Consider the following 17,411-nt stretch of genomic DNA (forward strand, 5'->3'; position numbering starts at 1 on the left):
CCCAATAAACACCTTTGTGTATAAACCTTTGTCTACGTTTTTAGATGGTTTCTTTGGGATAGATATGTGGCAATCATAGACATTTTTTTTTAAGGCTGGTGATTCACATTGCCAAATTGCTTTCCAAATTTCCTAATTTATATTTCCAATATGCCTTGCCTTAGACTTCCAAGTCTTGACATTTCTCCAAATTTGTTTATTTGCTCATCAATAACCAGGCCCCAAAGTGCGACCATTGTTATTACCATCATGAAGAGACCATAATGTGGTACCATGTGTTACCCACCTCAGCCTGATCCTGGATTCGAAAAGAGTAAAGGAGTTCGTCACAGGGCCTGCCCTTTGGGGGTCTCTCAGGTCAGGATTCTTTTTACTCTCCTGAACTAATAGGCCTCTTACTGGGAACCGTACATTAAAGTTTGGATCTGACATGAAATCTAGAAGGACTTCATTGCTTTTTGCCCACGGCGAGTATTTAGTTTTGCCTTTGGATGTGTTTCAGCTCGTTGGCTGGTTGTGCCGTCAGTTCTTGGCTTGGCTCAGAGTGGTTGTTAACCTCCTCTGTGCTCCTCTCCACTGAGGTCCTTAGCTGCCTTCCAAGTTAGGTCTCCTTGGAGTTTGTCTCTGGGTAGCAATGTTGAATGAGCCTCTAAAGCTTAGGTGTGGCCCTGCGTTTTCTGCCTTATGGGGCTGCAGCTTACGGCTCACCAACAGCAGGCTGGTTGGGAAGCTGACATTTCTGGGGCCGCCTTGATTAGGTACATTTCAACATGTGGGGTGAAATAAGTCCCAGGACATTGAGGTTTTTTCTGGAATTCATGCTAGAGGATCAGGATGATTTAAATTTAGTTCTGATTTATTTGTCAATGTTGGAAATAAGGGAGTTCCCTGAATATAGATGCTGGAGAGACAGGCTAGAGCTGGGGAAGAAGGATGTATTTTTCACTTATCGGGTTCCAGATTTGGGGCGGTTTTTCCCTTCTCTACAATATGATTGTTTTTGACAAGTTTTATATTTCTTGCTTCACCTGTCATTGGTTAGGTCTTATTGTATGCCCTTCACTGGTGTTTGAGGTTGTGTACGGTTTTAGGCATATGTTGGATACTGACATTTCATGTTATAAAACTAGTTTTGTAGAGAGATTGCCTTTATTATATACATGCTGGTAAGTTAGGTATGGCAGGTGGTGGAGTACCTCTGCTCAGCTACCCAAGGACACAGCTGGGTTTTGTTAGAGGCTCTCAATGGTAATATTCTGCTTTCTCCTCATTAGACCTTGGATTTTCTAGGGTTTACATTTTTTTTCAGGCTTTACATTTTCAAAATTTTATTTAAACACAGAAAATTTAAGTAAGCACTAAGTAACAAAATTATTTTTCCAACTACTAAAATGGATTTAATATAATCTTTCTCAGAGAACTATTAATAAATATTTAATAAAACAACATTTGTGGAAATATTTAACTTGGGTATATAGAAACTGGGAATTTTACGGGTTTTTTGGAGGGGGAATGCCTAAATAATGTGGTATAAGTATACCAATTCTTAATTTTCTTTTATGAAGTCAAATTTTTTTTTTCAAATTAAAAAAATCCTTCTTATTGGTCTGTTTTTGAGTCTTAGGTAGATTGAAGTCACTGTGTGCCAAGCATAGTTATCTCTTGCAACTTCTACTGTCCCCTTCGCTATTTTCATCAGTCTAAACATTAAAGATAAAAGTCTTCATTTGTCTTTTCAAACCTTCCCTTTTAGACAGTTTCCTGTCTCTGAACATAGAAGATGAGAACAAGACAAACACCACTATCTAGGCCTTTTCGTGGCTGAGAGTATAACCCCAGTGAATATGTTCACTAGTTGCAAAAAATTTCTGTACCGGCTTGCCACTGTCACTTTTAGTAAAAGAAGAACGTCCCCCTCTTGCCTCTTCCATTCCATCTCATCTCTTCTTGGATTGCTTTAGATTTAAAAAAAACAAAACAAAACAAAACTTCTTAAGTATTTCTTTCTTGAAAGTTCAGCATCCATCACTTAAGCAGAACACAACTTGAAAACGACTTTGGAATCTGGAAAACTCATCAGAAAGTGGTGATGGGCCCTGTCTCTTCCCTGAGTTCTGCCTGTCCACAACAAGCCCTTCTCCTTGATGGGTAGTTGGCCTCTCGAGGGCAGAGATGGCGGGTCTTGTTTGGTGGGTGAGTTTGCAGAGCAGTGCCTCACAAGTTGGCTGGATTCCATTACACTGGGAGCTCACCAAGGGGACAGGATAGTGTCTCATGCCCAGAACCCTCGGGGCCAGTGCCAGGTTCTGTCTTCCAGACATGGAGTCAGTGAGGGTAGATGCAGGTTTCCTTTAGGATGTCCTCTTTCCTGTGTAAGGGGCTGAACCCACAGGCAGTACCCACCAGGCAGGCGCACTGGCTCCGTGGCAGAGAGAAGGCAGAGCCCTTGGCCAGAAGACGGAGCATGCCAGGGAACCGGAAGTGGACTCTGTCTCACCAAGGAGTGTGACAACTGAGCAAGTGTGACAGCCAGCCCTGCTTCTCCCGGAACCCAGACAGGAGCACTTTGTCAGAGCCGTGGTGACTCAGCTAGGACAAATGTTTTCTGGATGATTTACTGACATAGCCGCATGTGTGTTCCTATCAGAGCCTCCCCCTCTCCCCACCCCATCTCATTCTAGGTCAGGCAAGGACCAGCCTTGGTTTTGAGACCTACTCAAAACCCCCAAACTCATGTTGTTCTCCATCTCGTCTTAGACTGTTCCATTCCATTTTAAGCTGGAATTTCATCTGCTCGCAACGTTAGTAATTCATGTGCCAGGTTTTACACAGAAACTCCTCTTGGCCTGGTGCCCAAGGCAAGGTCTCAGCCTAGTGCTGTGACGTGCCCCTCTGCCCCAGCTCCATTCCCAGGAAGGGAATGTGCACTCATCTCCCCAGGGTAGGCTGTTTTCCTCTGTACGAAACTCGGGCCTCCAACCCATTTGCTGAAGGGAAACTCCCTGTTTTGGATGTGGAGGAAGGCCAGAACTGCTTTTGCCCTTCACCCAGCCCTCACGATGGTGGGTGTTCCACTACGATGCCTGCAAATTGGTCTAGAGTTCATTCTGCGCATACACAGGATTGTTTAGCTCATACCTATGCACCAACTCAGAGAAGGATCCGATAATCCTCTAGCTTTTTCATGCTGCCCCTGAATGCATAGGCTAATGAGGGGGAACCCAGTTCTTGCCCTTGGGAAGGCTTGCAGTCTGTTTGAGTTTCCAGGATCTACTGGAGAAGACAAAATTGAAGGTTTTCAAGGCAGTGGTTCAACAGGCATACCAGGTAAATGGGCTTAACCAGAGAAAACTGACTGGACATAAAATCTGACCTGGATTTTTAAAGAAGCAGGAGGATTAGAATCCTGGAACTAGAGGCAGGAGGGGCTGTAGCGATCAGCCAAGCCAACCCCTTCACTTTGAAAGGGCGAAGGGCTGTCCAGAGAGTGCTAGGACGTGCCCAAGGCTGCCCAGCTGGCCAGTGCTGTTGCTGGGACCAGTTGCTGCAACCCAGCGCTGCCCCCCGACACGGACAGAGCCTGTGGGACAGCAGGTGGCCCCCAGAGCGGCATGCACTGGAGGTCAGGAACTCCCCATGGTCATAAACAGAGGGTTATTCCACGCACACATGAGCTTCCCGAGCCCCTGAGCTGGCTGCAGGTGGGAACAAAGACCCACTGGAGCCCTGCCTGTTTAGTTCCCAATTGTAAACATGTCCCCCTCCCTCAGGTTACCTCTTTCTGGCTGGCTGTGGCCTCCTGTGCTGCTCTCAGCCTCCCCACTTGTGCCTGAGCCGTCACAGGGTTTTTCTTCCACATACGTCAGGGGGACCTCGGCAGTGCCCTTGGCCAGGGCAACTCTGGCCCGGTGCCTGAGGGAAGGAGGGCTGGCTGCAGGATGACGGCCTCCTGCCCCCTGGGAAGGAGAGCTCCTGTGTTGGTAAAGCCCAGTGGGCATGCAGGGGTGACTGTGTGAGGGGTAGCTGAGGGGGTCTGTGTTGGTGGGTATGTTTGGGCATGTGTCTGCCTGTGCTGTAGGCAAATAGTGCTGGGCTTTCAAGAAAGTACCATTACCTGAGCAGGAGGAGGGGGAGGAGTAAAGGTGGGCACAGGTGCAATTTGACCCAAGACTGTTTCCTGGAGGAAACGTGTGGTTTATTAATGAGGATTCCACCTGCTCTGCCAGGGAACCAGAGCCCAAGGGGAGAGTGGGGGATCCCGTGTGAGGGTGGGGAGAAGTGGGAGGAGGAGAAGGAGTGGTAAGAGCAACAGGGACTGGGGTGAGCAAGGAAGAATCACTGCTCTGTCTCCTGGTAGGCGGGAGCAGCCCTGGCCCCACCTTCGCAGCCTCGCTTGGGCCCCCTCTTCTCTCTTCTCTTTCTCCCTGTTTGGGAAAAGTTCCTTATGTCTTTTGTTGGGGTGACTGAGGTGCTTTGGTTAGAAGGAAGGTGGACTTGATCTTTGGTTTACTCCTCATAGATGTATGAGCAGTGACTATAATGACTTTTTCTTCCCCCTAGTTAAAAGATAACTGTTTTGCAACCAGTCTATGGGGGAAAGAAGCGGCCCTGGGGAAGGCCTGAGGAGCACGGCCCTGGAGTTTGTCTGGGGAGGACAGGGACAGGGGAGGGCTGTGTGGAAAGGTTGTGGTTTCAGTTTCCAGTTTGCTCTTTCTTTCCCTCTGCTGCTTTGGTTTCTGTTTTGTTTCTGCCTCGTGTTCTGAATGCCCCAGAAGGAAGGGATGGACAGCTCTGTGGGGGCAGGGTGGGAAATGGGGCAGGAGGCTGCTGTTGGGAAAGTGACGTGTCAGTTTCCATCCCAGCCTCCCTGAACGTGCCCCTCTGCCGCCTTCCCTCTCTGGCCAGCCAGCCCCAGACTTCTAGGAGCAATTGTTCTGTCCTGCTCTGGGAGTTTCTAAGCAGCCAAGAGTAGCTCCTTCCAAGTGCCCTGCCCCCAAGCCAGTCTGATTTAGAAAACAGGGACTCTTCCTTTGGTGAATGGAAGTTATGTTTCGGAGCCTGTGAGATGGCCAGGTGACCTGCTGATTAGCAAGAACACCAGGGTTTGTGCAGCAAACCCTGGCTGGCCCTGCTGAGGCAGCCATCCTTTGGAAGGCTGTGTACTATCACTTTGGTCCTGCTGTCACCCATGCCATTTCTGGAACTCTCTTTGGGAGCTCCTTTCAGCTTATGGCATGCTCTTTTGACTTTCTGAGCAGATTTGACTTTTTAGAAAGTGTTTTTAAAAAAAAGGTGGCATCTAGGACACATCAATATGCAGATACAGAGGTCCTGGTGTGTTTCTTAGGCCACTAGACCTGTAGTTTTATGGCCACACCTGGGGATGCTTGGAGTAATCACGTAGCCTGAGTCTGTGCTATTCAGTACTTTACTAAGCCCTGGGGGTGGGGGTGGGACAGCAGAGAGGGGAAGACAGAATCAGCCATTTCCTTGCTCTGGGCACATTTGCAATCAGCATTGTTTGTTTAAACAGCTTCCTTTGAGTGGAATTAAGCAACAGGCTTTAAAGAGGTGGAAAATGGCAACCTTCTTCATTTGGTCTCCATTGTGAGGCTTTGACTTGGGTTTGCTTCTGGGAGAACTGAGCCTGGGGGAATGGCCAGGGGGAGCCCCTAGACCTGGAAACGGGCAGGCACATCTGCAGAATCTTCGCTGTAGTAGTGGCTTTACTGCGGATGTGCATTCGAACCACCGGAGAACTTTTATACACAACTGAGTCCAACCCCAGACCAGTCAGTCTCCTTGCTTTCCAGGGGAAGAATTTAGGCTTTGATTTAAGACAAGCATCACCTTTGACCCCCGGCCCTGGCATCACAGGTCCGAGGCGCCGGTGTAAAAGATGTGTTGTTAAATGGGTAGAAAAGGCACAAATTCCGTGGAATAATCCTAACCTGGGAAAGTGGACAGAGTGTCTTCCAGTAAAACAGACAAAAACCAAAAACCAAGAAACAAACAAAAAATAAGAAACTAAAACAAAAACCTCTGGATGGATTGACGTGGGGGATTCTGAGAACTTGACAGAAAGCCAGCTGGTAGTGGACAGTCAACCTGTAAGCCAGCCAAGAGAGGTCTACACAGGCCGGGGGCCCTGCCACCTCTCGGAGCTCCTCCCTCCCACCTGTCCACCACCCAGCCATCCAGGAGCCCTGCCCGCTGTGAAGGGTGAGTTTGAGAACCGTCTGTGCTGGCAAATACTCCTTCACCGCACAGCGTTCCCTAGAGAGGGGCTCGTTTCTCAGTAAGTCACTGTCTCCTCCAATGTTCTTTTTACTGCTTCTGATTATACCAATTAGAAACTTCAAAGCAGGTGCTAATGTGTCTTTAGCACTTTTCTTTAACACCTGCTGATTTCTGGTTGTTTAAGAAAGTGGGTGTGGTGTGCTTTGGGGCAATCTGCAGAGGGCTGCTATTAAAAGAACAGTGAGGAGTAGAAAACGGTTAACCCGGATCAGAGTATGGACGAAGAATTGAAAGGAAATCTAGATCCTATAGCCAGAGACTCTCTACAGCCTAAGGAAGGTATGAGAACTCTGACACAGATGGGTCAGGGGGATCTTTCCCTTCTCAGAGCTCCAGAGACCTTTCTTTCTGCTCAAATTCAGAATGGAGAACTCAGCCCATGTAATGATTTTTAGGGAGACACAGGCGCAGCAGAGTTCAAGGGAAAAGGCTGCAGTAAATGACTCATTGGGGCTGCTCTTTCCTCCTCCCTTTGCTGGTTTCTTTCTGTTCACGCAGAACTGTCTCCAGGTATTAAAGGCTGTCCAAGCAGTGTGGGAAAGACCTCCCCAATCATCCTTCCAAATCATCCTGCGATGCTGGTCGGCCTCCACTTGCGGGGACAGAGCTATGTGTGGCAGGGCCCAAGTTGCTGTCATTACACAGGCAGTCCTTCACTTAAACCTTGTCCTTCCTTTTTGTCATCCGCTGCCCAGTGACCAGTCTAGCTCCCTACCACAGTGTTAACTTCTCACCTTCCCTGGACAACTTAGTGAGTAGGTCTGATTTGAAAATTGCTTCTGCTTCATCATAGCTCAAGCACTGGGCCCTCCTGGGTCCCCAAACTAGGATTCTGACACCCCATACTGGTGACACCCTGTACCCCACAACTTGCACCAACTGAGCAGCCCCCAGCGGTACTTGCTAAGCACAAACCCTTGTTGCCCCTTTGCCAGGTCTGTTGGTGTGGTGCTCATTGTGGATCTCTGCTCCTCCACCTGCCATCAGGATGGTTTGATGTTATATTTTTTCCAGGAGCTGTTTCAAGTGAGAAACTCCTGGACATTGATAGACACAGGGTAAATCTCGTGTGGCATGCCGGGAGCTGGGACACATGAGGTTAGGCCATCCCCCTGCTGTTAGAGCATGGTGGAAGGCAGCCTCAGGCTGGCCCTCATTCCTGGGAAGGGGCTTTAGTACTCAACACAGGGTACCCTGGACCTCCAACTCAGATTATCTGATGTGGGGGAGAATTTTTCTTCCTCTCATTTCCAGAGTTCTTGTGGCTTACTACAAGACCAGAAGCAGGGAGACTGACAGCTGGATGTCTCGTGCAGATGGCCAAAACATCCATCCAAACTGTGTGACCCTGAGCAAATCACTTTCTTGCCTGGGAACGTGCTGCCCTCAACTCTAAAAAGAGAGAGACAAAGACAACTTGAGCTTGAAGCAACTTTGATGCAATGTCCTGCGAATCCTTCACTTTAGAGCGGAAGGCAACAAGTGCAGGATTCCCAGGAGTAAGCACTAAAGTTGCTTCAAGCTCAAGTTGTCTTTGTCTCTGAGTCAAGGTAGCATGGCAGATACAGGAATCAAACAGCAGATTCAGATACTGATTTTGGCTCTTCCTGGTGACTTTAAGCAACTTTTTCAACTTCTTTGAGCCTCAGCTTCCTTAACTGTAGGGTGGGAAAACAATAGCAGCTACTTGTGAGGTTCATGTGAGGAATAAATAAGATAATGCATACCTAATGCTTGGCACACAGAGATTCTCGTGTGCTCAGTAAAATTAGCTGTTATCATTAATAGGTGTATGTCCCATTTTTATCAAAAACAGCTGCTCTGTTTCATAAGTTTGGCTCCCATTTTATATTTCTCTCCAGCTTCAGTTTTTGAGCTCCCCAGATTTAGAGCTCCAACCTAGATCTGGCTGCTGGTCTCCTGCTTCCTTACTAAACTTCGCTACCTCTGCTTCCTCCCTGTAATGGAGGAGCAGCCAGCACACAGGCTCTTTTCCACCTCAGGACCTTTGCACAGGCTGTTGCCGCTGCCTGCATTATTCTTTCCATGGCATTTCCTTAACTAGCTCCTTCTCGTAGTTTTGTTCTCTGCCTAAATGTCAGCTCCTCATAGTGGCCTGTCTGGACCACCTGATAATTTCTTAAGATTTCTCACAACTTGTATTTATTCTCCTTATCTAGCTGCTGTCTTGTGTCCATCTCTTCTGATAGAATGTAACCTTCATGTTTCTGTCTTGTCCACATCTATATCGCTAGTGCCTAGCACCAGGCCAGCTACAGAGTAAGGGCTCGGTAAATATTTGTTGGATGAATAAATTAATGAACCGATGGGTAATACAGTATATTTACATGACACCATATTATTTATGAAGCACCTTCATAACTAGGCTCTCATTTTGAAGTCACATAAATGCCTGTGAGGGATAAAGAAATTGATCCCACCCCACATACGACAGCTGCCATGCAGAGTAAGGGCAGGGTTATGGCAATGTGTGAGAAGAACCTTTATCCGTGTGAGGATGGAGTGGGATGGGAGGAAATGTATCAGGAAGGGAAGCCTTCTTAGAGAAGGAGGCATGTGAGCTGAGCTTTGAAATTAGAGTAGAAGTTATCTAGGCAAAGATGGGGTTGGTGTGGGCAAGCATGAAGGCATAGAGGTATGAGAGGCCAAAATCTCATATAAGATTGAAACTAATAGGGCAGTTGAGAGAGGCATGGATAACATGTTGTCTGGTTTAGCGAGGGGGACATCCCTCGGACAGAAGAGATCAGGGAAGACCCGAGGGGGAAGGTGGCATTTGAATCTGACCCCATAGCCAGATGAGAATGGGTGGTATCCAGGGTGGTTCACTGATGTGGCCTGGATGGAATGAGGAGGGCTGATCTGGGCTTCACTCAGCCAGGGATGAGGAGTTGAGCGAGCAGTGATTGGGAGGAAGTGGTACTTCCTGAGGCCAGGGCTGTAACCCAGGGTGAAACCCTGGCCTGAACAGTACTCTGCCCTGCTGTTCAGGCCCCAAAGCAACCCTTAGCTCGAGGCACCCATATCTTAATCCCTGCCCCGCAAGCTAAAGGCATTGAGTCTTCAAATGTGTGAATAAGGGCTGGGATAATAAGAGCAGCTAAGATAGAGGAAGCAGATCCAAAGGCCAACAAGCAGACAGATCATGTGAGTGTGTGAATGAGCTGGAAGTGGTTTAAAGAATGGCGAGTTTAAGCCTCCTCCAAAGACACTTGAATGCGGTACAAGCAACAATAACAGTCGTGCCTAATAAAACCATTTTGGGGGACTGGGTTCAACAGTGTGCTGCTAAATTGTGATTTCTGTTTGCCATGGGGGGCCGCCAGGAGTGCAAAGGGTCAGTGGTAAAACGTCTATTCATTGGTTCCTCACCGCCCACCGCTGAGACCCTCCATGCCCATACCAGTCAGACCTGGGACAGCCCTTACAGCGTTCACAGCCTCGTGGATCAAGAGACAACTCTGGGGGCATCAGATGTGGGCAGGGCCTGGGGGACCCAGAGGTAACCCAAGACTTGCCCTGATATTTTAGATAAGCCTGCCGGGTCAGGTGTATGATAAGAAGCAGAAACTCCATAATGATTTAACGGCCATTTAGAAGAAGAGAGGGAAGCCTGGGGAGGCACATCTCCAGCAGGTGTCTGGTTGAGCACAGACTGCTATGTTGGGGAAGGCAGCCACGAGGCCTTTCAGGGAAAACCTCTCTAGGCCAAGAGAGGAGGAGCTGAGTTTTTGCAAAAAGAACCAGAGAAGTGGACTGCGAGGACAGGAATCCTCCCAAGCCTGTGCTTCCAATAAATTACTCCATTTGAGAGAACGTGATGATATGTATAGAGAAACCTGCTAGCATGTTTGACCGGCTCCTACAGAGCTTGGCTGCTGGTGTGCCTTGCAGACATTGCCCTGTTTGGCTGTTTGCTACCTACTATTTATTAATGCCCATCCTCATCAGATTTAGACAAAATGAGTTATCATTAAACTCCCACAAGTCACACCTAAGAGAGTCTAGGTATTGTCTTTGGAGCACCTGGGGAGCCTCCTAGGTCTCATCCCAGACTGATTTGCCTCATAATATCTGCAAGGGGTTCCCGAAATCAGCATTTTTAAACAAGTGTCCTAGGTGATAATGAAAGTCACTAAAGTTTGAGAAGCATTGGCATAAAGTACTGCAAATGCTTTTATGAGATAGCACAACTTTGCTGAGTGAAAACAGCTCCAGTGACATGTAAGGAACAAAAGAGTAAATGGTCTAGAACTGAGTGCAAGAAATATCCGATCAATCATAAAGTATACGTTTATGTCCTGGGCCTGAGGGCTCCAGAGAATTCATGAAACAGTTTACTGTGCAGTTTGAAGGGGCTGTAATCTATCACAAAGGGTGAGAAGCTGGCCGAGGGGGTCCAGGTCTCAAGTCCCAGATGGGAAACAAGTGGGGCAGGAGGAAGTAAGCAGTGGATGTGTCCTCTCTCTAAAGAAGGGGGTGTGGGAGATGGGGAGGGCCACTCACTCTCCTTTCCCCTCCTTAGTGGATTTAAAGGCCTGTTGCTCCAAACTTCATCTTTCTCTGCTTCCATCCTCCCCATATACAATGCAGTAGTACTCTGCCCCTGAACATTTAATTTGGGCTAATAAATATCATTTAAAAGGTAAATAACTCCAGGGAAAAGGAAGGCTACCTGTTATATTTCAGGGTAAATTGGTTTACTCAAACTGCTCTCCATGGAGCACAATGAGAGGAAAAGAGGTCTGGGTGCATGGAGGCTTGGGGAAGAGGCAGGCTAGGGAGCCTCTTGGGGCTTGGGCAGCCAAAGAGCCGTGTGCAGACCCTGGCTGTTTCCAGAGTTGGGAAGATGGAGCCAGGGATGAGAGCGTACCAAAAGCAACCTCTGTTGACTTACTTTGACATTTCCTGTAATCATCTCAGAGATCAAGTAGGAAGACTGCTTCTCCTCTCCACCCAGCCTCTGCGCTCATACGCTGAGACAGCCCTGACCAATGGGACCAAGGCCTCTTCGTTGCTAAACTCAGCAGTTCTGATCTCAGTTAATGACCTACCTCTTTGCAGTGTTTGGCCCTGCAATTCCTCCTTGAAACCCCCTCTTCCCTGATTTCTTTGACTTCACTCCTCTCTTGGTTTTCCCTAACCTCTCTGCATTTTTTCCTCAGGCTCATCTACTTTCTTCTCCCATCTCTTAAACACTGAAATTCCCGTAAATCCTATCTTTGACTCCAGAAGTTTCTTTTCACCTTACTCATTTTCACTGGGTGCTCACTCACTTCTGTGCGTATCTATCACAGTTCATGAATGTATTCATTCAGCAAATATTATTGAATGTCTACTTCGTGCTGGGCGCTGTATGATTCCTGAGTCAAAATTGGCAACCCGGGTTTCTTTTAATTTCCAGACCACATACCAAATTGCCTTCAGAATTTCATGTATGTAGGACATTCATAGATGTATATTTGAGGCTGTGTTTCTTGAGATGGAGATTCAGGTGTAAATGATTTATTAAGGGCATTCTCTTCAGAAAAACTTCTAGGGGAGTTGGAGAAACAGAGGAGGGAAGAGGAAAGACCCAGCAAGGATGTGGTCTCAGATAAAGTCTAGCCAGAGACTGACTGGGAGAATGAGAAGCCTCTGGAGTGTGAGTCACACTTCATAGTTACTCCACCTTGAAGTAGAGGGGCTGAGCTTTGGCACCTTGTAATAGAAAGGCACTGCCCCCCCACCCCCCTGACCTGGTGTGGGGTTGTCACTGCCCAGGTGTCTCTTGGAGAAGTGTCACCCGTCAGTTGAAGGAAAGTCTCCAGAGATGGGCTCAGGTGTGAGCTGCTAGCTACAACACTTTTAGAGCTGGAGGCTGGGTGTGGTGGTCAATAAAGGAGCCCTGGTGGGACACCCACAGCATCTCTTCTAGCAGCTGAGACTTACAAAGTACAGATTATGTGTCCAGCGCCATCATAAATGCTTCATGTGCATGAACAAACGTAACCTTTAAGTAACCCTATAATGTAGTTATTCGTATTCACGTTTATCCATGTTTTACAGTAAAGCGGCTGAGACACAGAGGTTACACATAACTTGCCCGAGGTTCCTCAATAAGTGAGTGATGGAGCCAGGATTCAGACCAAGGAAGGTTGGTTCTAGATTCCATGCCCTTAAGTGCTACCTCAGTCTATTGAGTCTTAACATGCACCAGGCACTGTACTAGGCATTGGGGATTCAGCAGTGAAATCAATACAGAAATCCCTGCCCTCCCTGATGTTACTTTCCAGTGAGGGAAGATGGACTAGGAGTGAATAAGTAAACTTTATGATCCAGATGGTAATAAGTGCTAAGGAGAAAAGTAAGTAAGGGAAGGGTGGTACGGAGTTCTAGTGGCAGCCATAGCTTTGAAGAGGGTGGCCCAAGGCGGCCCTCATGTAGAAGCCATTTTAGCAAAGATCCAAAGGAGGTGACTTCTCTGCTGCCACTCTGACCACTCCCTCTGGCTGACCCTGATTTACTTTCCCTCTGCACAGCTGCAGGGAGATTCTTGCGAATCATCTGTTCATGTTCCTTCCCTGAATGACACCCTTCAGTGGTTCCTCTGCCCTTAGGATAAATCCAGCGCTCCCGCCATGGTATGAGATGCATCCTGATTTGAGGTCTGCTTCCATTCCTGCCTCTTCTCGGAAGGCCTGCTTCTAACGTTGTGATGCCCGGGGCAAGAGTACAAACGGAAACCCACATACCCTGTGTGTAAATATTGAAAAGTAATATAGCAAGCTGACAAACTGCTAAATAAAACATCTACCCTTTACTTTGACAAATATATCTTCATAGCGAATTAGGAAGCCAACTTCACATTTAGATTTGTTAGACTGCTCTGAGTTCCATGCTGGAACTTGGCAATCCAGGGAGACTGGCCCCTAGCCCATGGTTGCCTCCCTTCTCTGCCCACTGCCCAGCTCTGTCTTCCTGCAAGCATGTGGACTCCCCAGCTCACATATCCATGTTCTAGCCACATCTCTGTGCTCGTACTGGTGGTGTTACTTGTCCTTGGGGGATTGGACCCAGAGAAGAGGTACATGGGGGCAGGGCGCCTGGGTGGCTCAGTCGTTAAGTGTCTGCCTTCGGCTGAGGTCATGATCCCAGGGTTCTGGGATCGAGCCCCACATCGGGCTCCCTGCTCGGGGGGAAGCCTGCTTCTCCCTCTCCCACTCCCCCTGCTTGTGTTCCCTCTCTCGCTATCTCTCTCTCTGTCAAATAAATAAATAAAATCTTTAAAAAAAAAAGAGGTACATGTGGGCCCAGGAAGTAGGTTAAGGGTCTTTTGGGTGGAGAATTTTAGGGTTTTAGGTAGTAGGAGCTTAGTCTAGAAGGTGGGTGGACTCTAGGTGGCAAGTTGCTTTGTTCTGTGGTGAAGGGAGGGTGTGCAAGAGGGTCAGAACCCAGAACAGGGCTCTCTAAAGCACTTAAAGCAGCACCCTCTCATCACTCTCTGCCTCTTATCCATGTGCCTAAACAAAGTGAACTGCTGGAACTTTTCAACATGCCATGCCCTCTTGCTTCTGTGATTTTGTGATTTCGCACAGACTGCAGAATAGAGGACATACAATTGGAGGCCTTGTCCTACTTGCCCTCAACTTCTGTGAGCATCCTAACCTAATCCGCTATCATGGGCTCTTAACCCCCACCCTCAATTACAAAAACACATGAAACACATGTAGTGGCAAATGGTAGGGTATAATATGATATAGTGACCTGAGCATGGGCTTTAAAGTCTTGGTTTTGTCTCTGTTTATCCACTTAGTAGTCATGTGACTTTAGGCAAATTCTGTGCCTCAGTTATTTCTTGCATGGAGATAACCAGACCAAGTGTATAAGTTATTGTAAGGATAAAATGAAATAATGGGTATCAAGTGCCCGACCCCAGGCCCTGGCATAGAATAAGCATTGGTAAAAAGTTCTTTTCCCTCCCCCAACCATGCTCTTTCCTTGAAAACAAACATACAGAGCGCCTTGGGAGATTAGGCTGCTTTCATAGAAAGATGCCAATTAGATTAGCTCTCAGCACTCAGCCCCTGGGCGCCTGTCCCCATCTCCTGAGCTAGGGAGAATTTCCTAGAGAATATTAGTGCCTGTTTCTACTTTTGGTTGTTAGGGATTATTAGTTAATAGTGTGTAGGCTGCTACTGATCACCACGTTTAGATACTGGGATAGTCACACTCCAGCTCTTGATGGCAACACTGACTATTTGTCGTTAGGGATGAAGATTTCTCCTGTCAGCATAATTACAGTAACAACAGTGGAACCCGGGGAGCAGGTAAACAAGGAAGCTGGTGATCTCTAAGGAAAGGCAAGACCACGGTTACCTTGCAGTGCCTGACATAGTGGGCATGCAGTGACTGTGAGTCAAGCCAAATAAAGTTAAGAACAATGAGAGAAGCCAGTAAACTCCAATAGAAAAATGGATAAAAGAACTAATTGGGTAAGTCACAGAGAAATACTTATGGGCCAATAAGCTATAGCTAGTAATCAAAGAAATGCAAATTTAAATGTAATGCAATATTTTTCCTAGAAAGTGGGCAGAGATTTAAAAAATTCATTGGCCAGTGCTGATGAGGATACAGTAAGGGGGGTGACTCTCACACATGGTTAGTGGACATAGAAGTTGATATGCCTTTCTGTAAAGAACTAATGAGAACGATTATGTTACGGTATAGGTATAAGATGGACTATGCGTCATTAAATGTAATAGTTTTGAAGACATTTTAGGTATGAGAAAAAATTCTGTGTTGCAGTAAAAAGCAGAACACTATGCAGTATGAAAATTACATGCACAAAAAAGACAGGAAGGAAATAGACCAGAGTATTATAGCTTCTTACCATTAGCATCTCTTATGTAGATCTTTGAATATTTTAACTTTTCTATAATTAGCAGGTATTTCTTTTATAATGGGAAGGAAATTCCATAAATTAAGAAAGAGTCACTTTGCTTTCAGATGATGGGGCGGAGAAAATTATTTATGGAAGACTCTGGCCATTTGTCGTCTCAGTAAGAGTCAAAGAAGGAGAAGAGGCAACTCCTTTTCTTTGGGGTGCAGGATTTGAGGAGGAACAAAAGACTCAGCCTTCCTCTCATGTTGAGTCTAGTCTTTTGTATCAACAACAAGAAATGGAAAGAGTCTCCTTGCCCAGGGAGTTTTGGGAAGCCTAAGTAAGCTGCTGTATGCTTGAGACATTCACACAATCACAGGGGCTGTGGTCTCTTCACCGTCTGTGACATTCTCATCATTGGTTGAGATTTGAGAATGAAGCCTGAAGAGGGGCTTTGTTTCCTTTTGTGGCTCAAATCGTCCAATTGTGCCTTACCTCCAGTAGCTCTAAATGACTGATGGGTGGTGGGACACATCTGTGGGTTATGCAGCATGCACAGTGGTTAAAGCAAGTGCTATCTGGGAAATAGGAAATTAAACAAAACACCCTAAGGTAGTACTACACCAGGATTTATATAAAAATGTGAATTAACCAAAATCTGTTTTGAGTTATAAAATAGATACATAGGTTAAATAAACTAAGAAGGATGGACGGAAATACCCCTAACTATCAAAACATAGAATTTCTTCCACACTGACATGTTATAACTGTTTTGACCTGCATTTTTTTTTTCCCTTCCATTTCTTAGGAGTTATAAAGTCCAAGTGCTTAGAGACAGGTTGCTACTTAATAAGCTGTATGGCAACATCTTGATTCACTTAGCCTGATTACTTTTTGGTTTTCAAGATGGTCACTGTATCGTCATCTGGCCTTGATTTCAAGAGTAGTTTCCCCTCTCTTAGCTTCCTGAAACACGCCTTTTTACACCCGGGCTGGTGTAATGGAAGTACGTGAGAAAACTGGACTACATGCACGTCCCAGCCAGTCCCACCCTTGGCCATCTAAGAGCAATCAGCACGACTCAGCAACCTGATTTAAAAAAAAAAAAAAAAAAAAATTGATATACATTTAAACTACAAGTTACACATTTTAAATACAATGGTGGCAAATACATGTTATCAGTGCTTCTTGTACCATTTGCTAATCAATGGATAGAATCAGCCTAGAGCCCTTTATGGACAAAGATTTTTTGGCCCAGTTTGGGTTCAGTGGTAAAGCATACCAGTGTCTGTCATTGATGTGGGCACAGGGAAGGACAGATGCATACCAAAGACTTTCTATCTCAGATTTAAGGGCAGTAGGGTCCTTGTCTTTAGAGAGCTTGCATTCAAATAGGGAAAGCATGATTCATGCCAGGAGCAAGAAAAGGAGCCAAAAAGTAAAACACAATTATGAACGCTGGAATAGTAAACATCCAAACAAGTACAACTGACTGTAGGGAAGGCTGAGTTACTTGCTAAGTGCTGGGAGAAGCCAGAATGCCCTTGGTCAGATGGGGTTAATCTGGAAAGGTTTTCTGAGGCAGTGCATTTTGCCCTGGAGACGTGGTGTGAAGTTGGAGGGGTGGTCCAGATTAAAAGGAATGCAGGTATCTGGGATGCTTTTTGCCTGTGTTCCCCAAAGTCTCACCCACCCAGAGTGACCATGCCTGACCTCTGACCTCCCCACAGTGAGGACGTGTGCAAACGTGGCTTCACCGTCATCATCGACATGCGGGGCTCCAAGTGGGACCTCATCAAGCCCCTCCTCAAGACGCTGCAGGAAGCCTTTCCAGCCGAGATCCATGTGGCCCTCATCATCAAACCCGACAACTTCTGGCAGAAGCAGAAGACCAACTTTGGCAGCTCCAAATTCATCTTCGAGGTGAGCCAGACCTCTCCCTTCGCACCCCCTTTCCTTTCCCCTTCTGCTACCCACACATTTCTCACTTCTGCTTCTTCACCTATCCTATGATATGCAGGGTGGCAGGGGCTGATATTTCAGGATTCCTTGGGTACTGTGGCCTTACCAGCGAGTCTTGGAAGGAATAAGAGGCTCGAGAGATTGTCCTGAACTCTCAGCCAGTCTGTTGAAATGCTGACCCTGGCTGGTTTGCGGCTCCTGCGTGTTCTCCCACTCGCCCTTTCTGAGGCACGCTGTGGTCATTAACGTGTGGATTTATCTCAGC

At 46.8% G+C, this 17,411-nt stretch overlaps 1 protein-coding gene across 14 annotated transcripts in view; it reads left to right on the forward strand.

Moving 5' to 3' along the window:
* Window positions 1-17,411, forward strand: part of KALRN (kalirin RhoGEF kinase) — a 655,214-nt gene that overhangs the window by 209,428 nt on the left and 428,375 nt on the right. For all 14 annotated transcript variants that reach the window (XM_064572015.1, XM_064572061.1, XM_064572104.1 and 11 more), the window contains one exon: window positions 16,915-17,107. In XM_064572015.1, the coding sequence (XP_064428085.1) occupies window positions 16,915-17,107 (193 nt within the window). The remainder of the gene's footprint in view (window positions 1-16,914; window positions 17,108-17,411) is intronic.

Source organism: Mirounga angustirostris, unplaced genomic scaffold, assembly GCF_029215605.1.
Source record: "Mirounga angustirostris isolate CCGP_5_RB_7025 unplaced genomic scaffold, mMirAng1.0.hap1 SCAF_1, whole genome shotgun sequence".
NCBI classification, from domain to species: Eukaryota; Metazoa; Chordata; class Mammalia; order Carnivora; family Phocidae; genus Mirounga; species Mirounga angustirostris.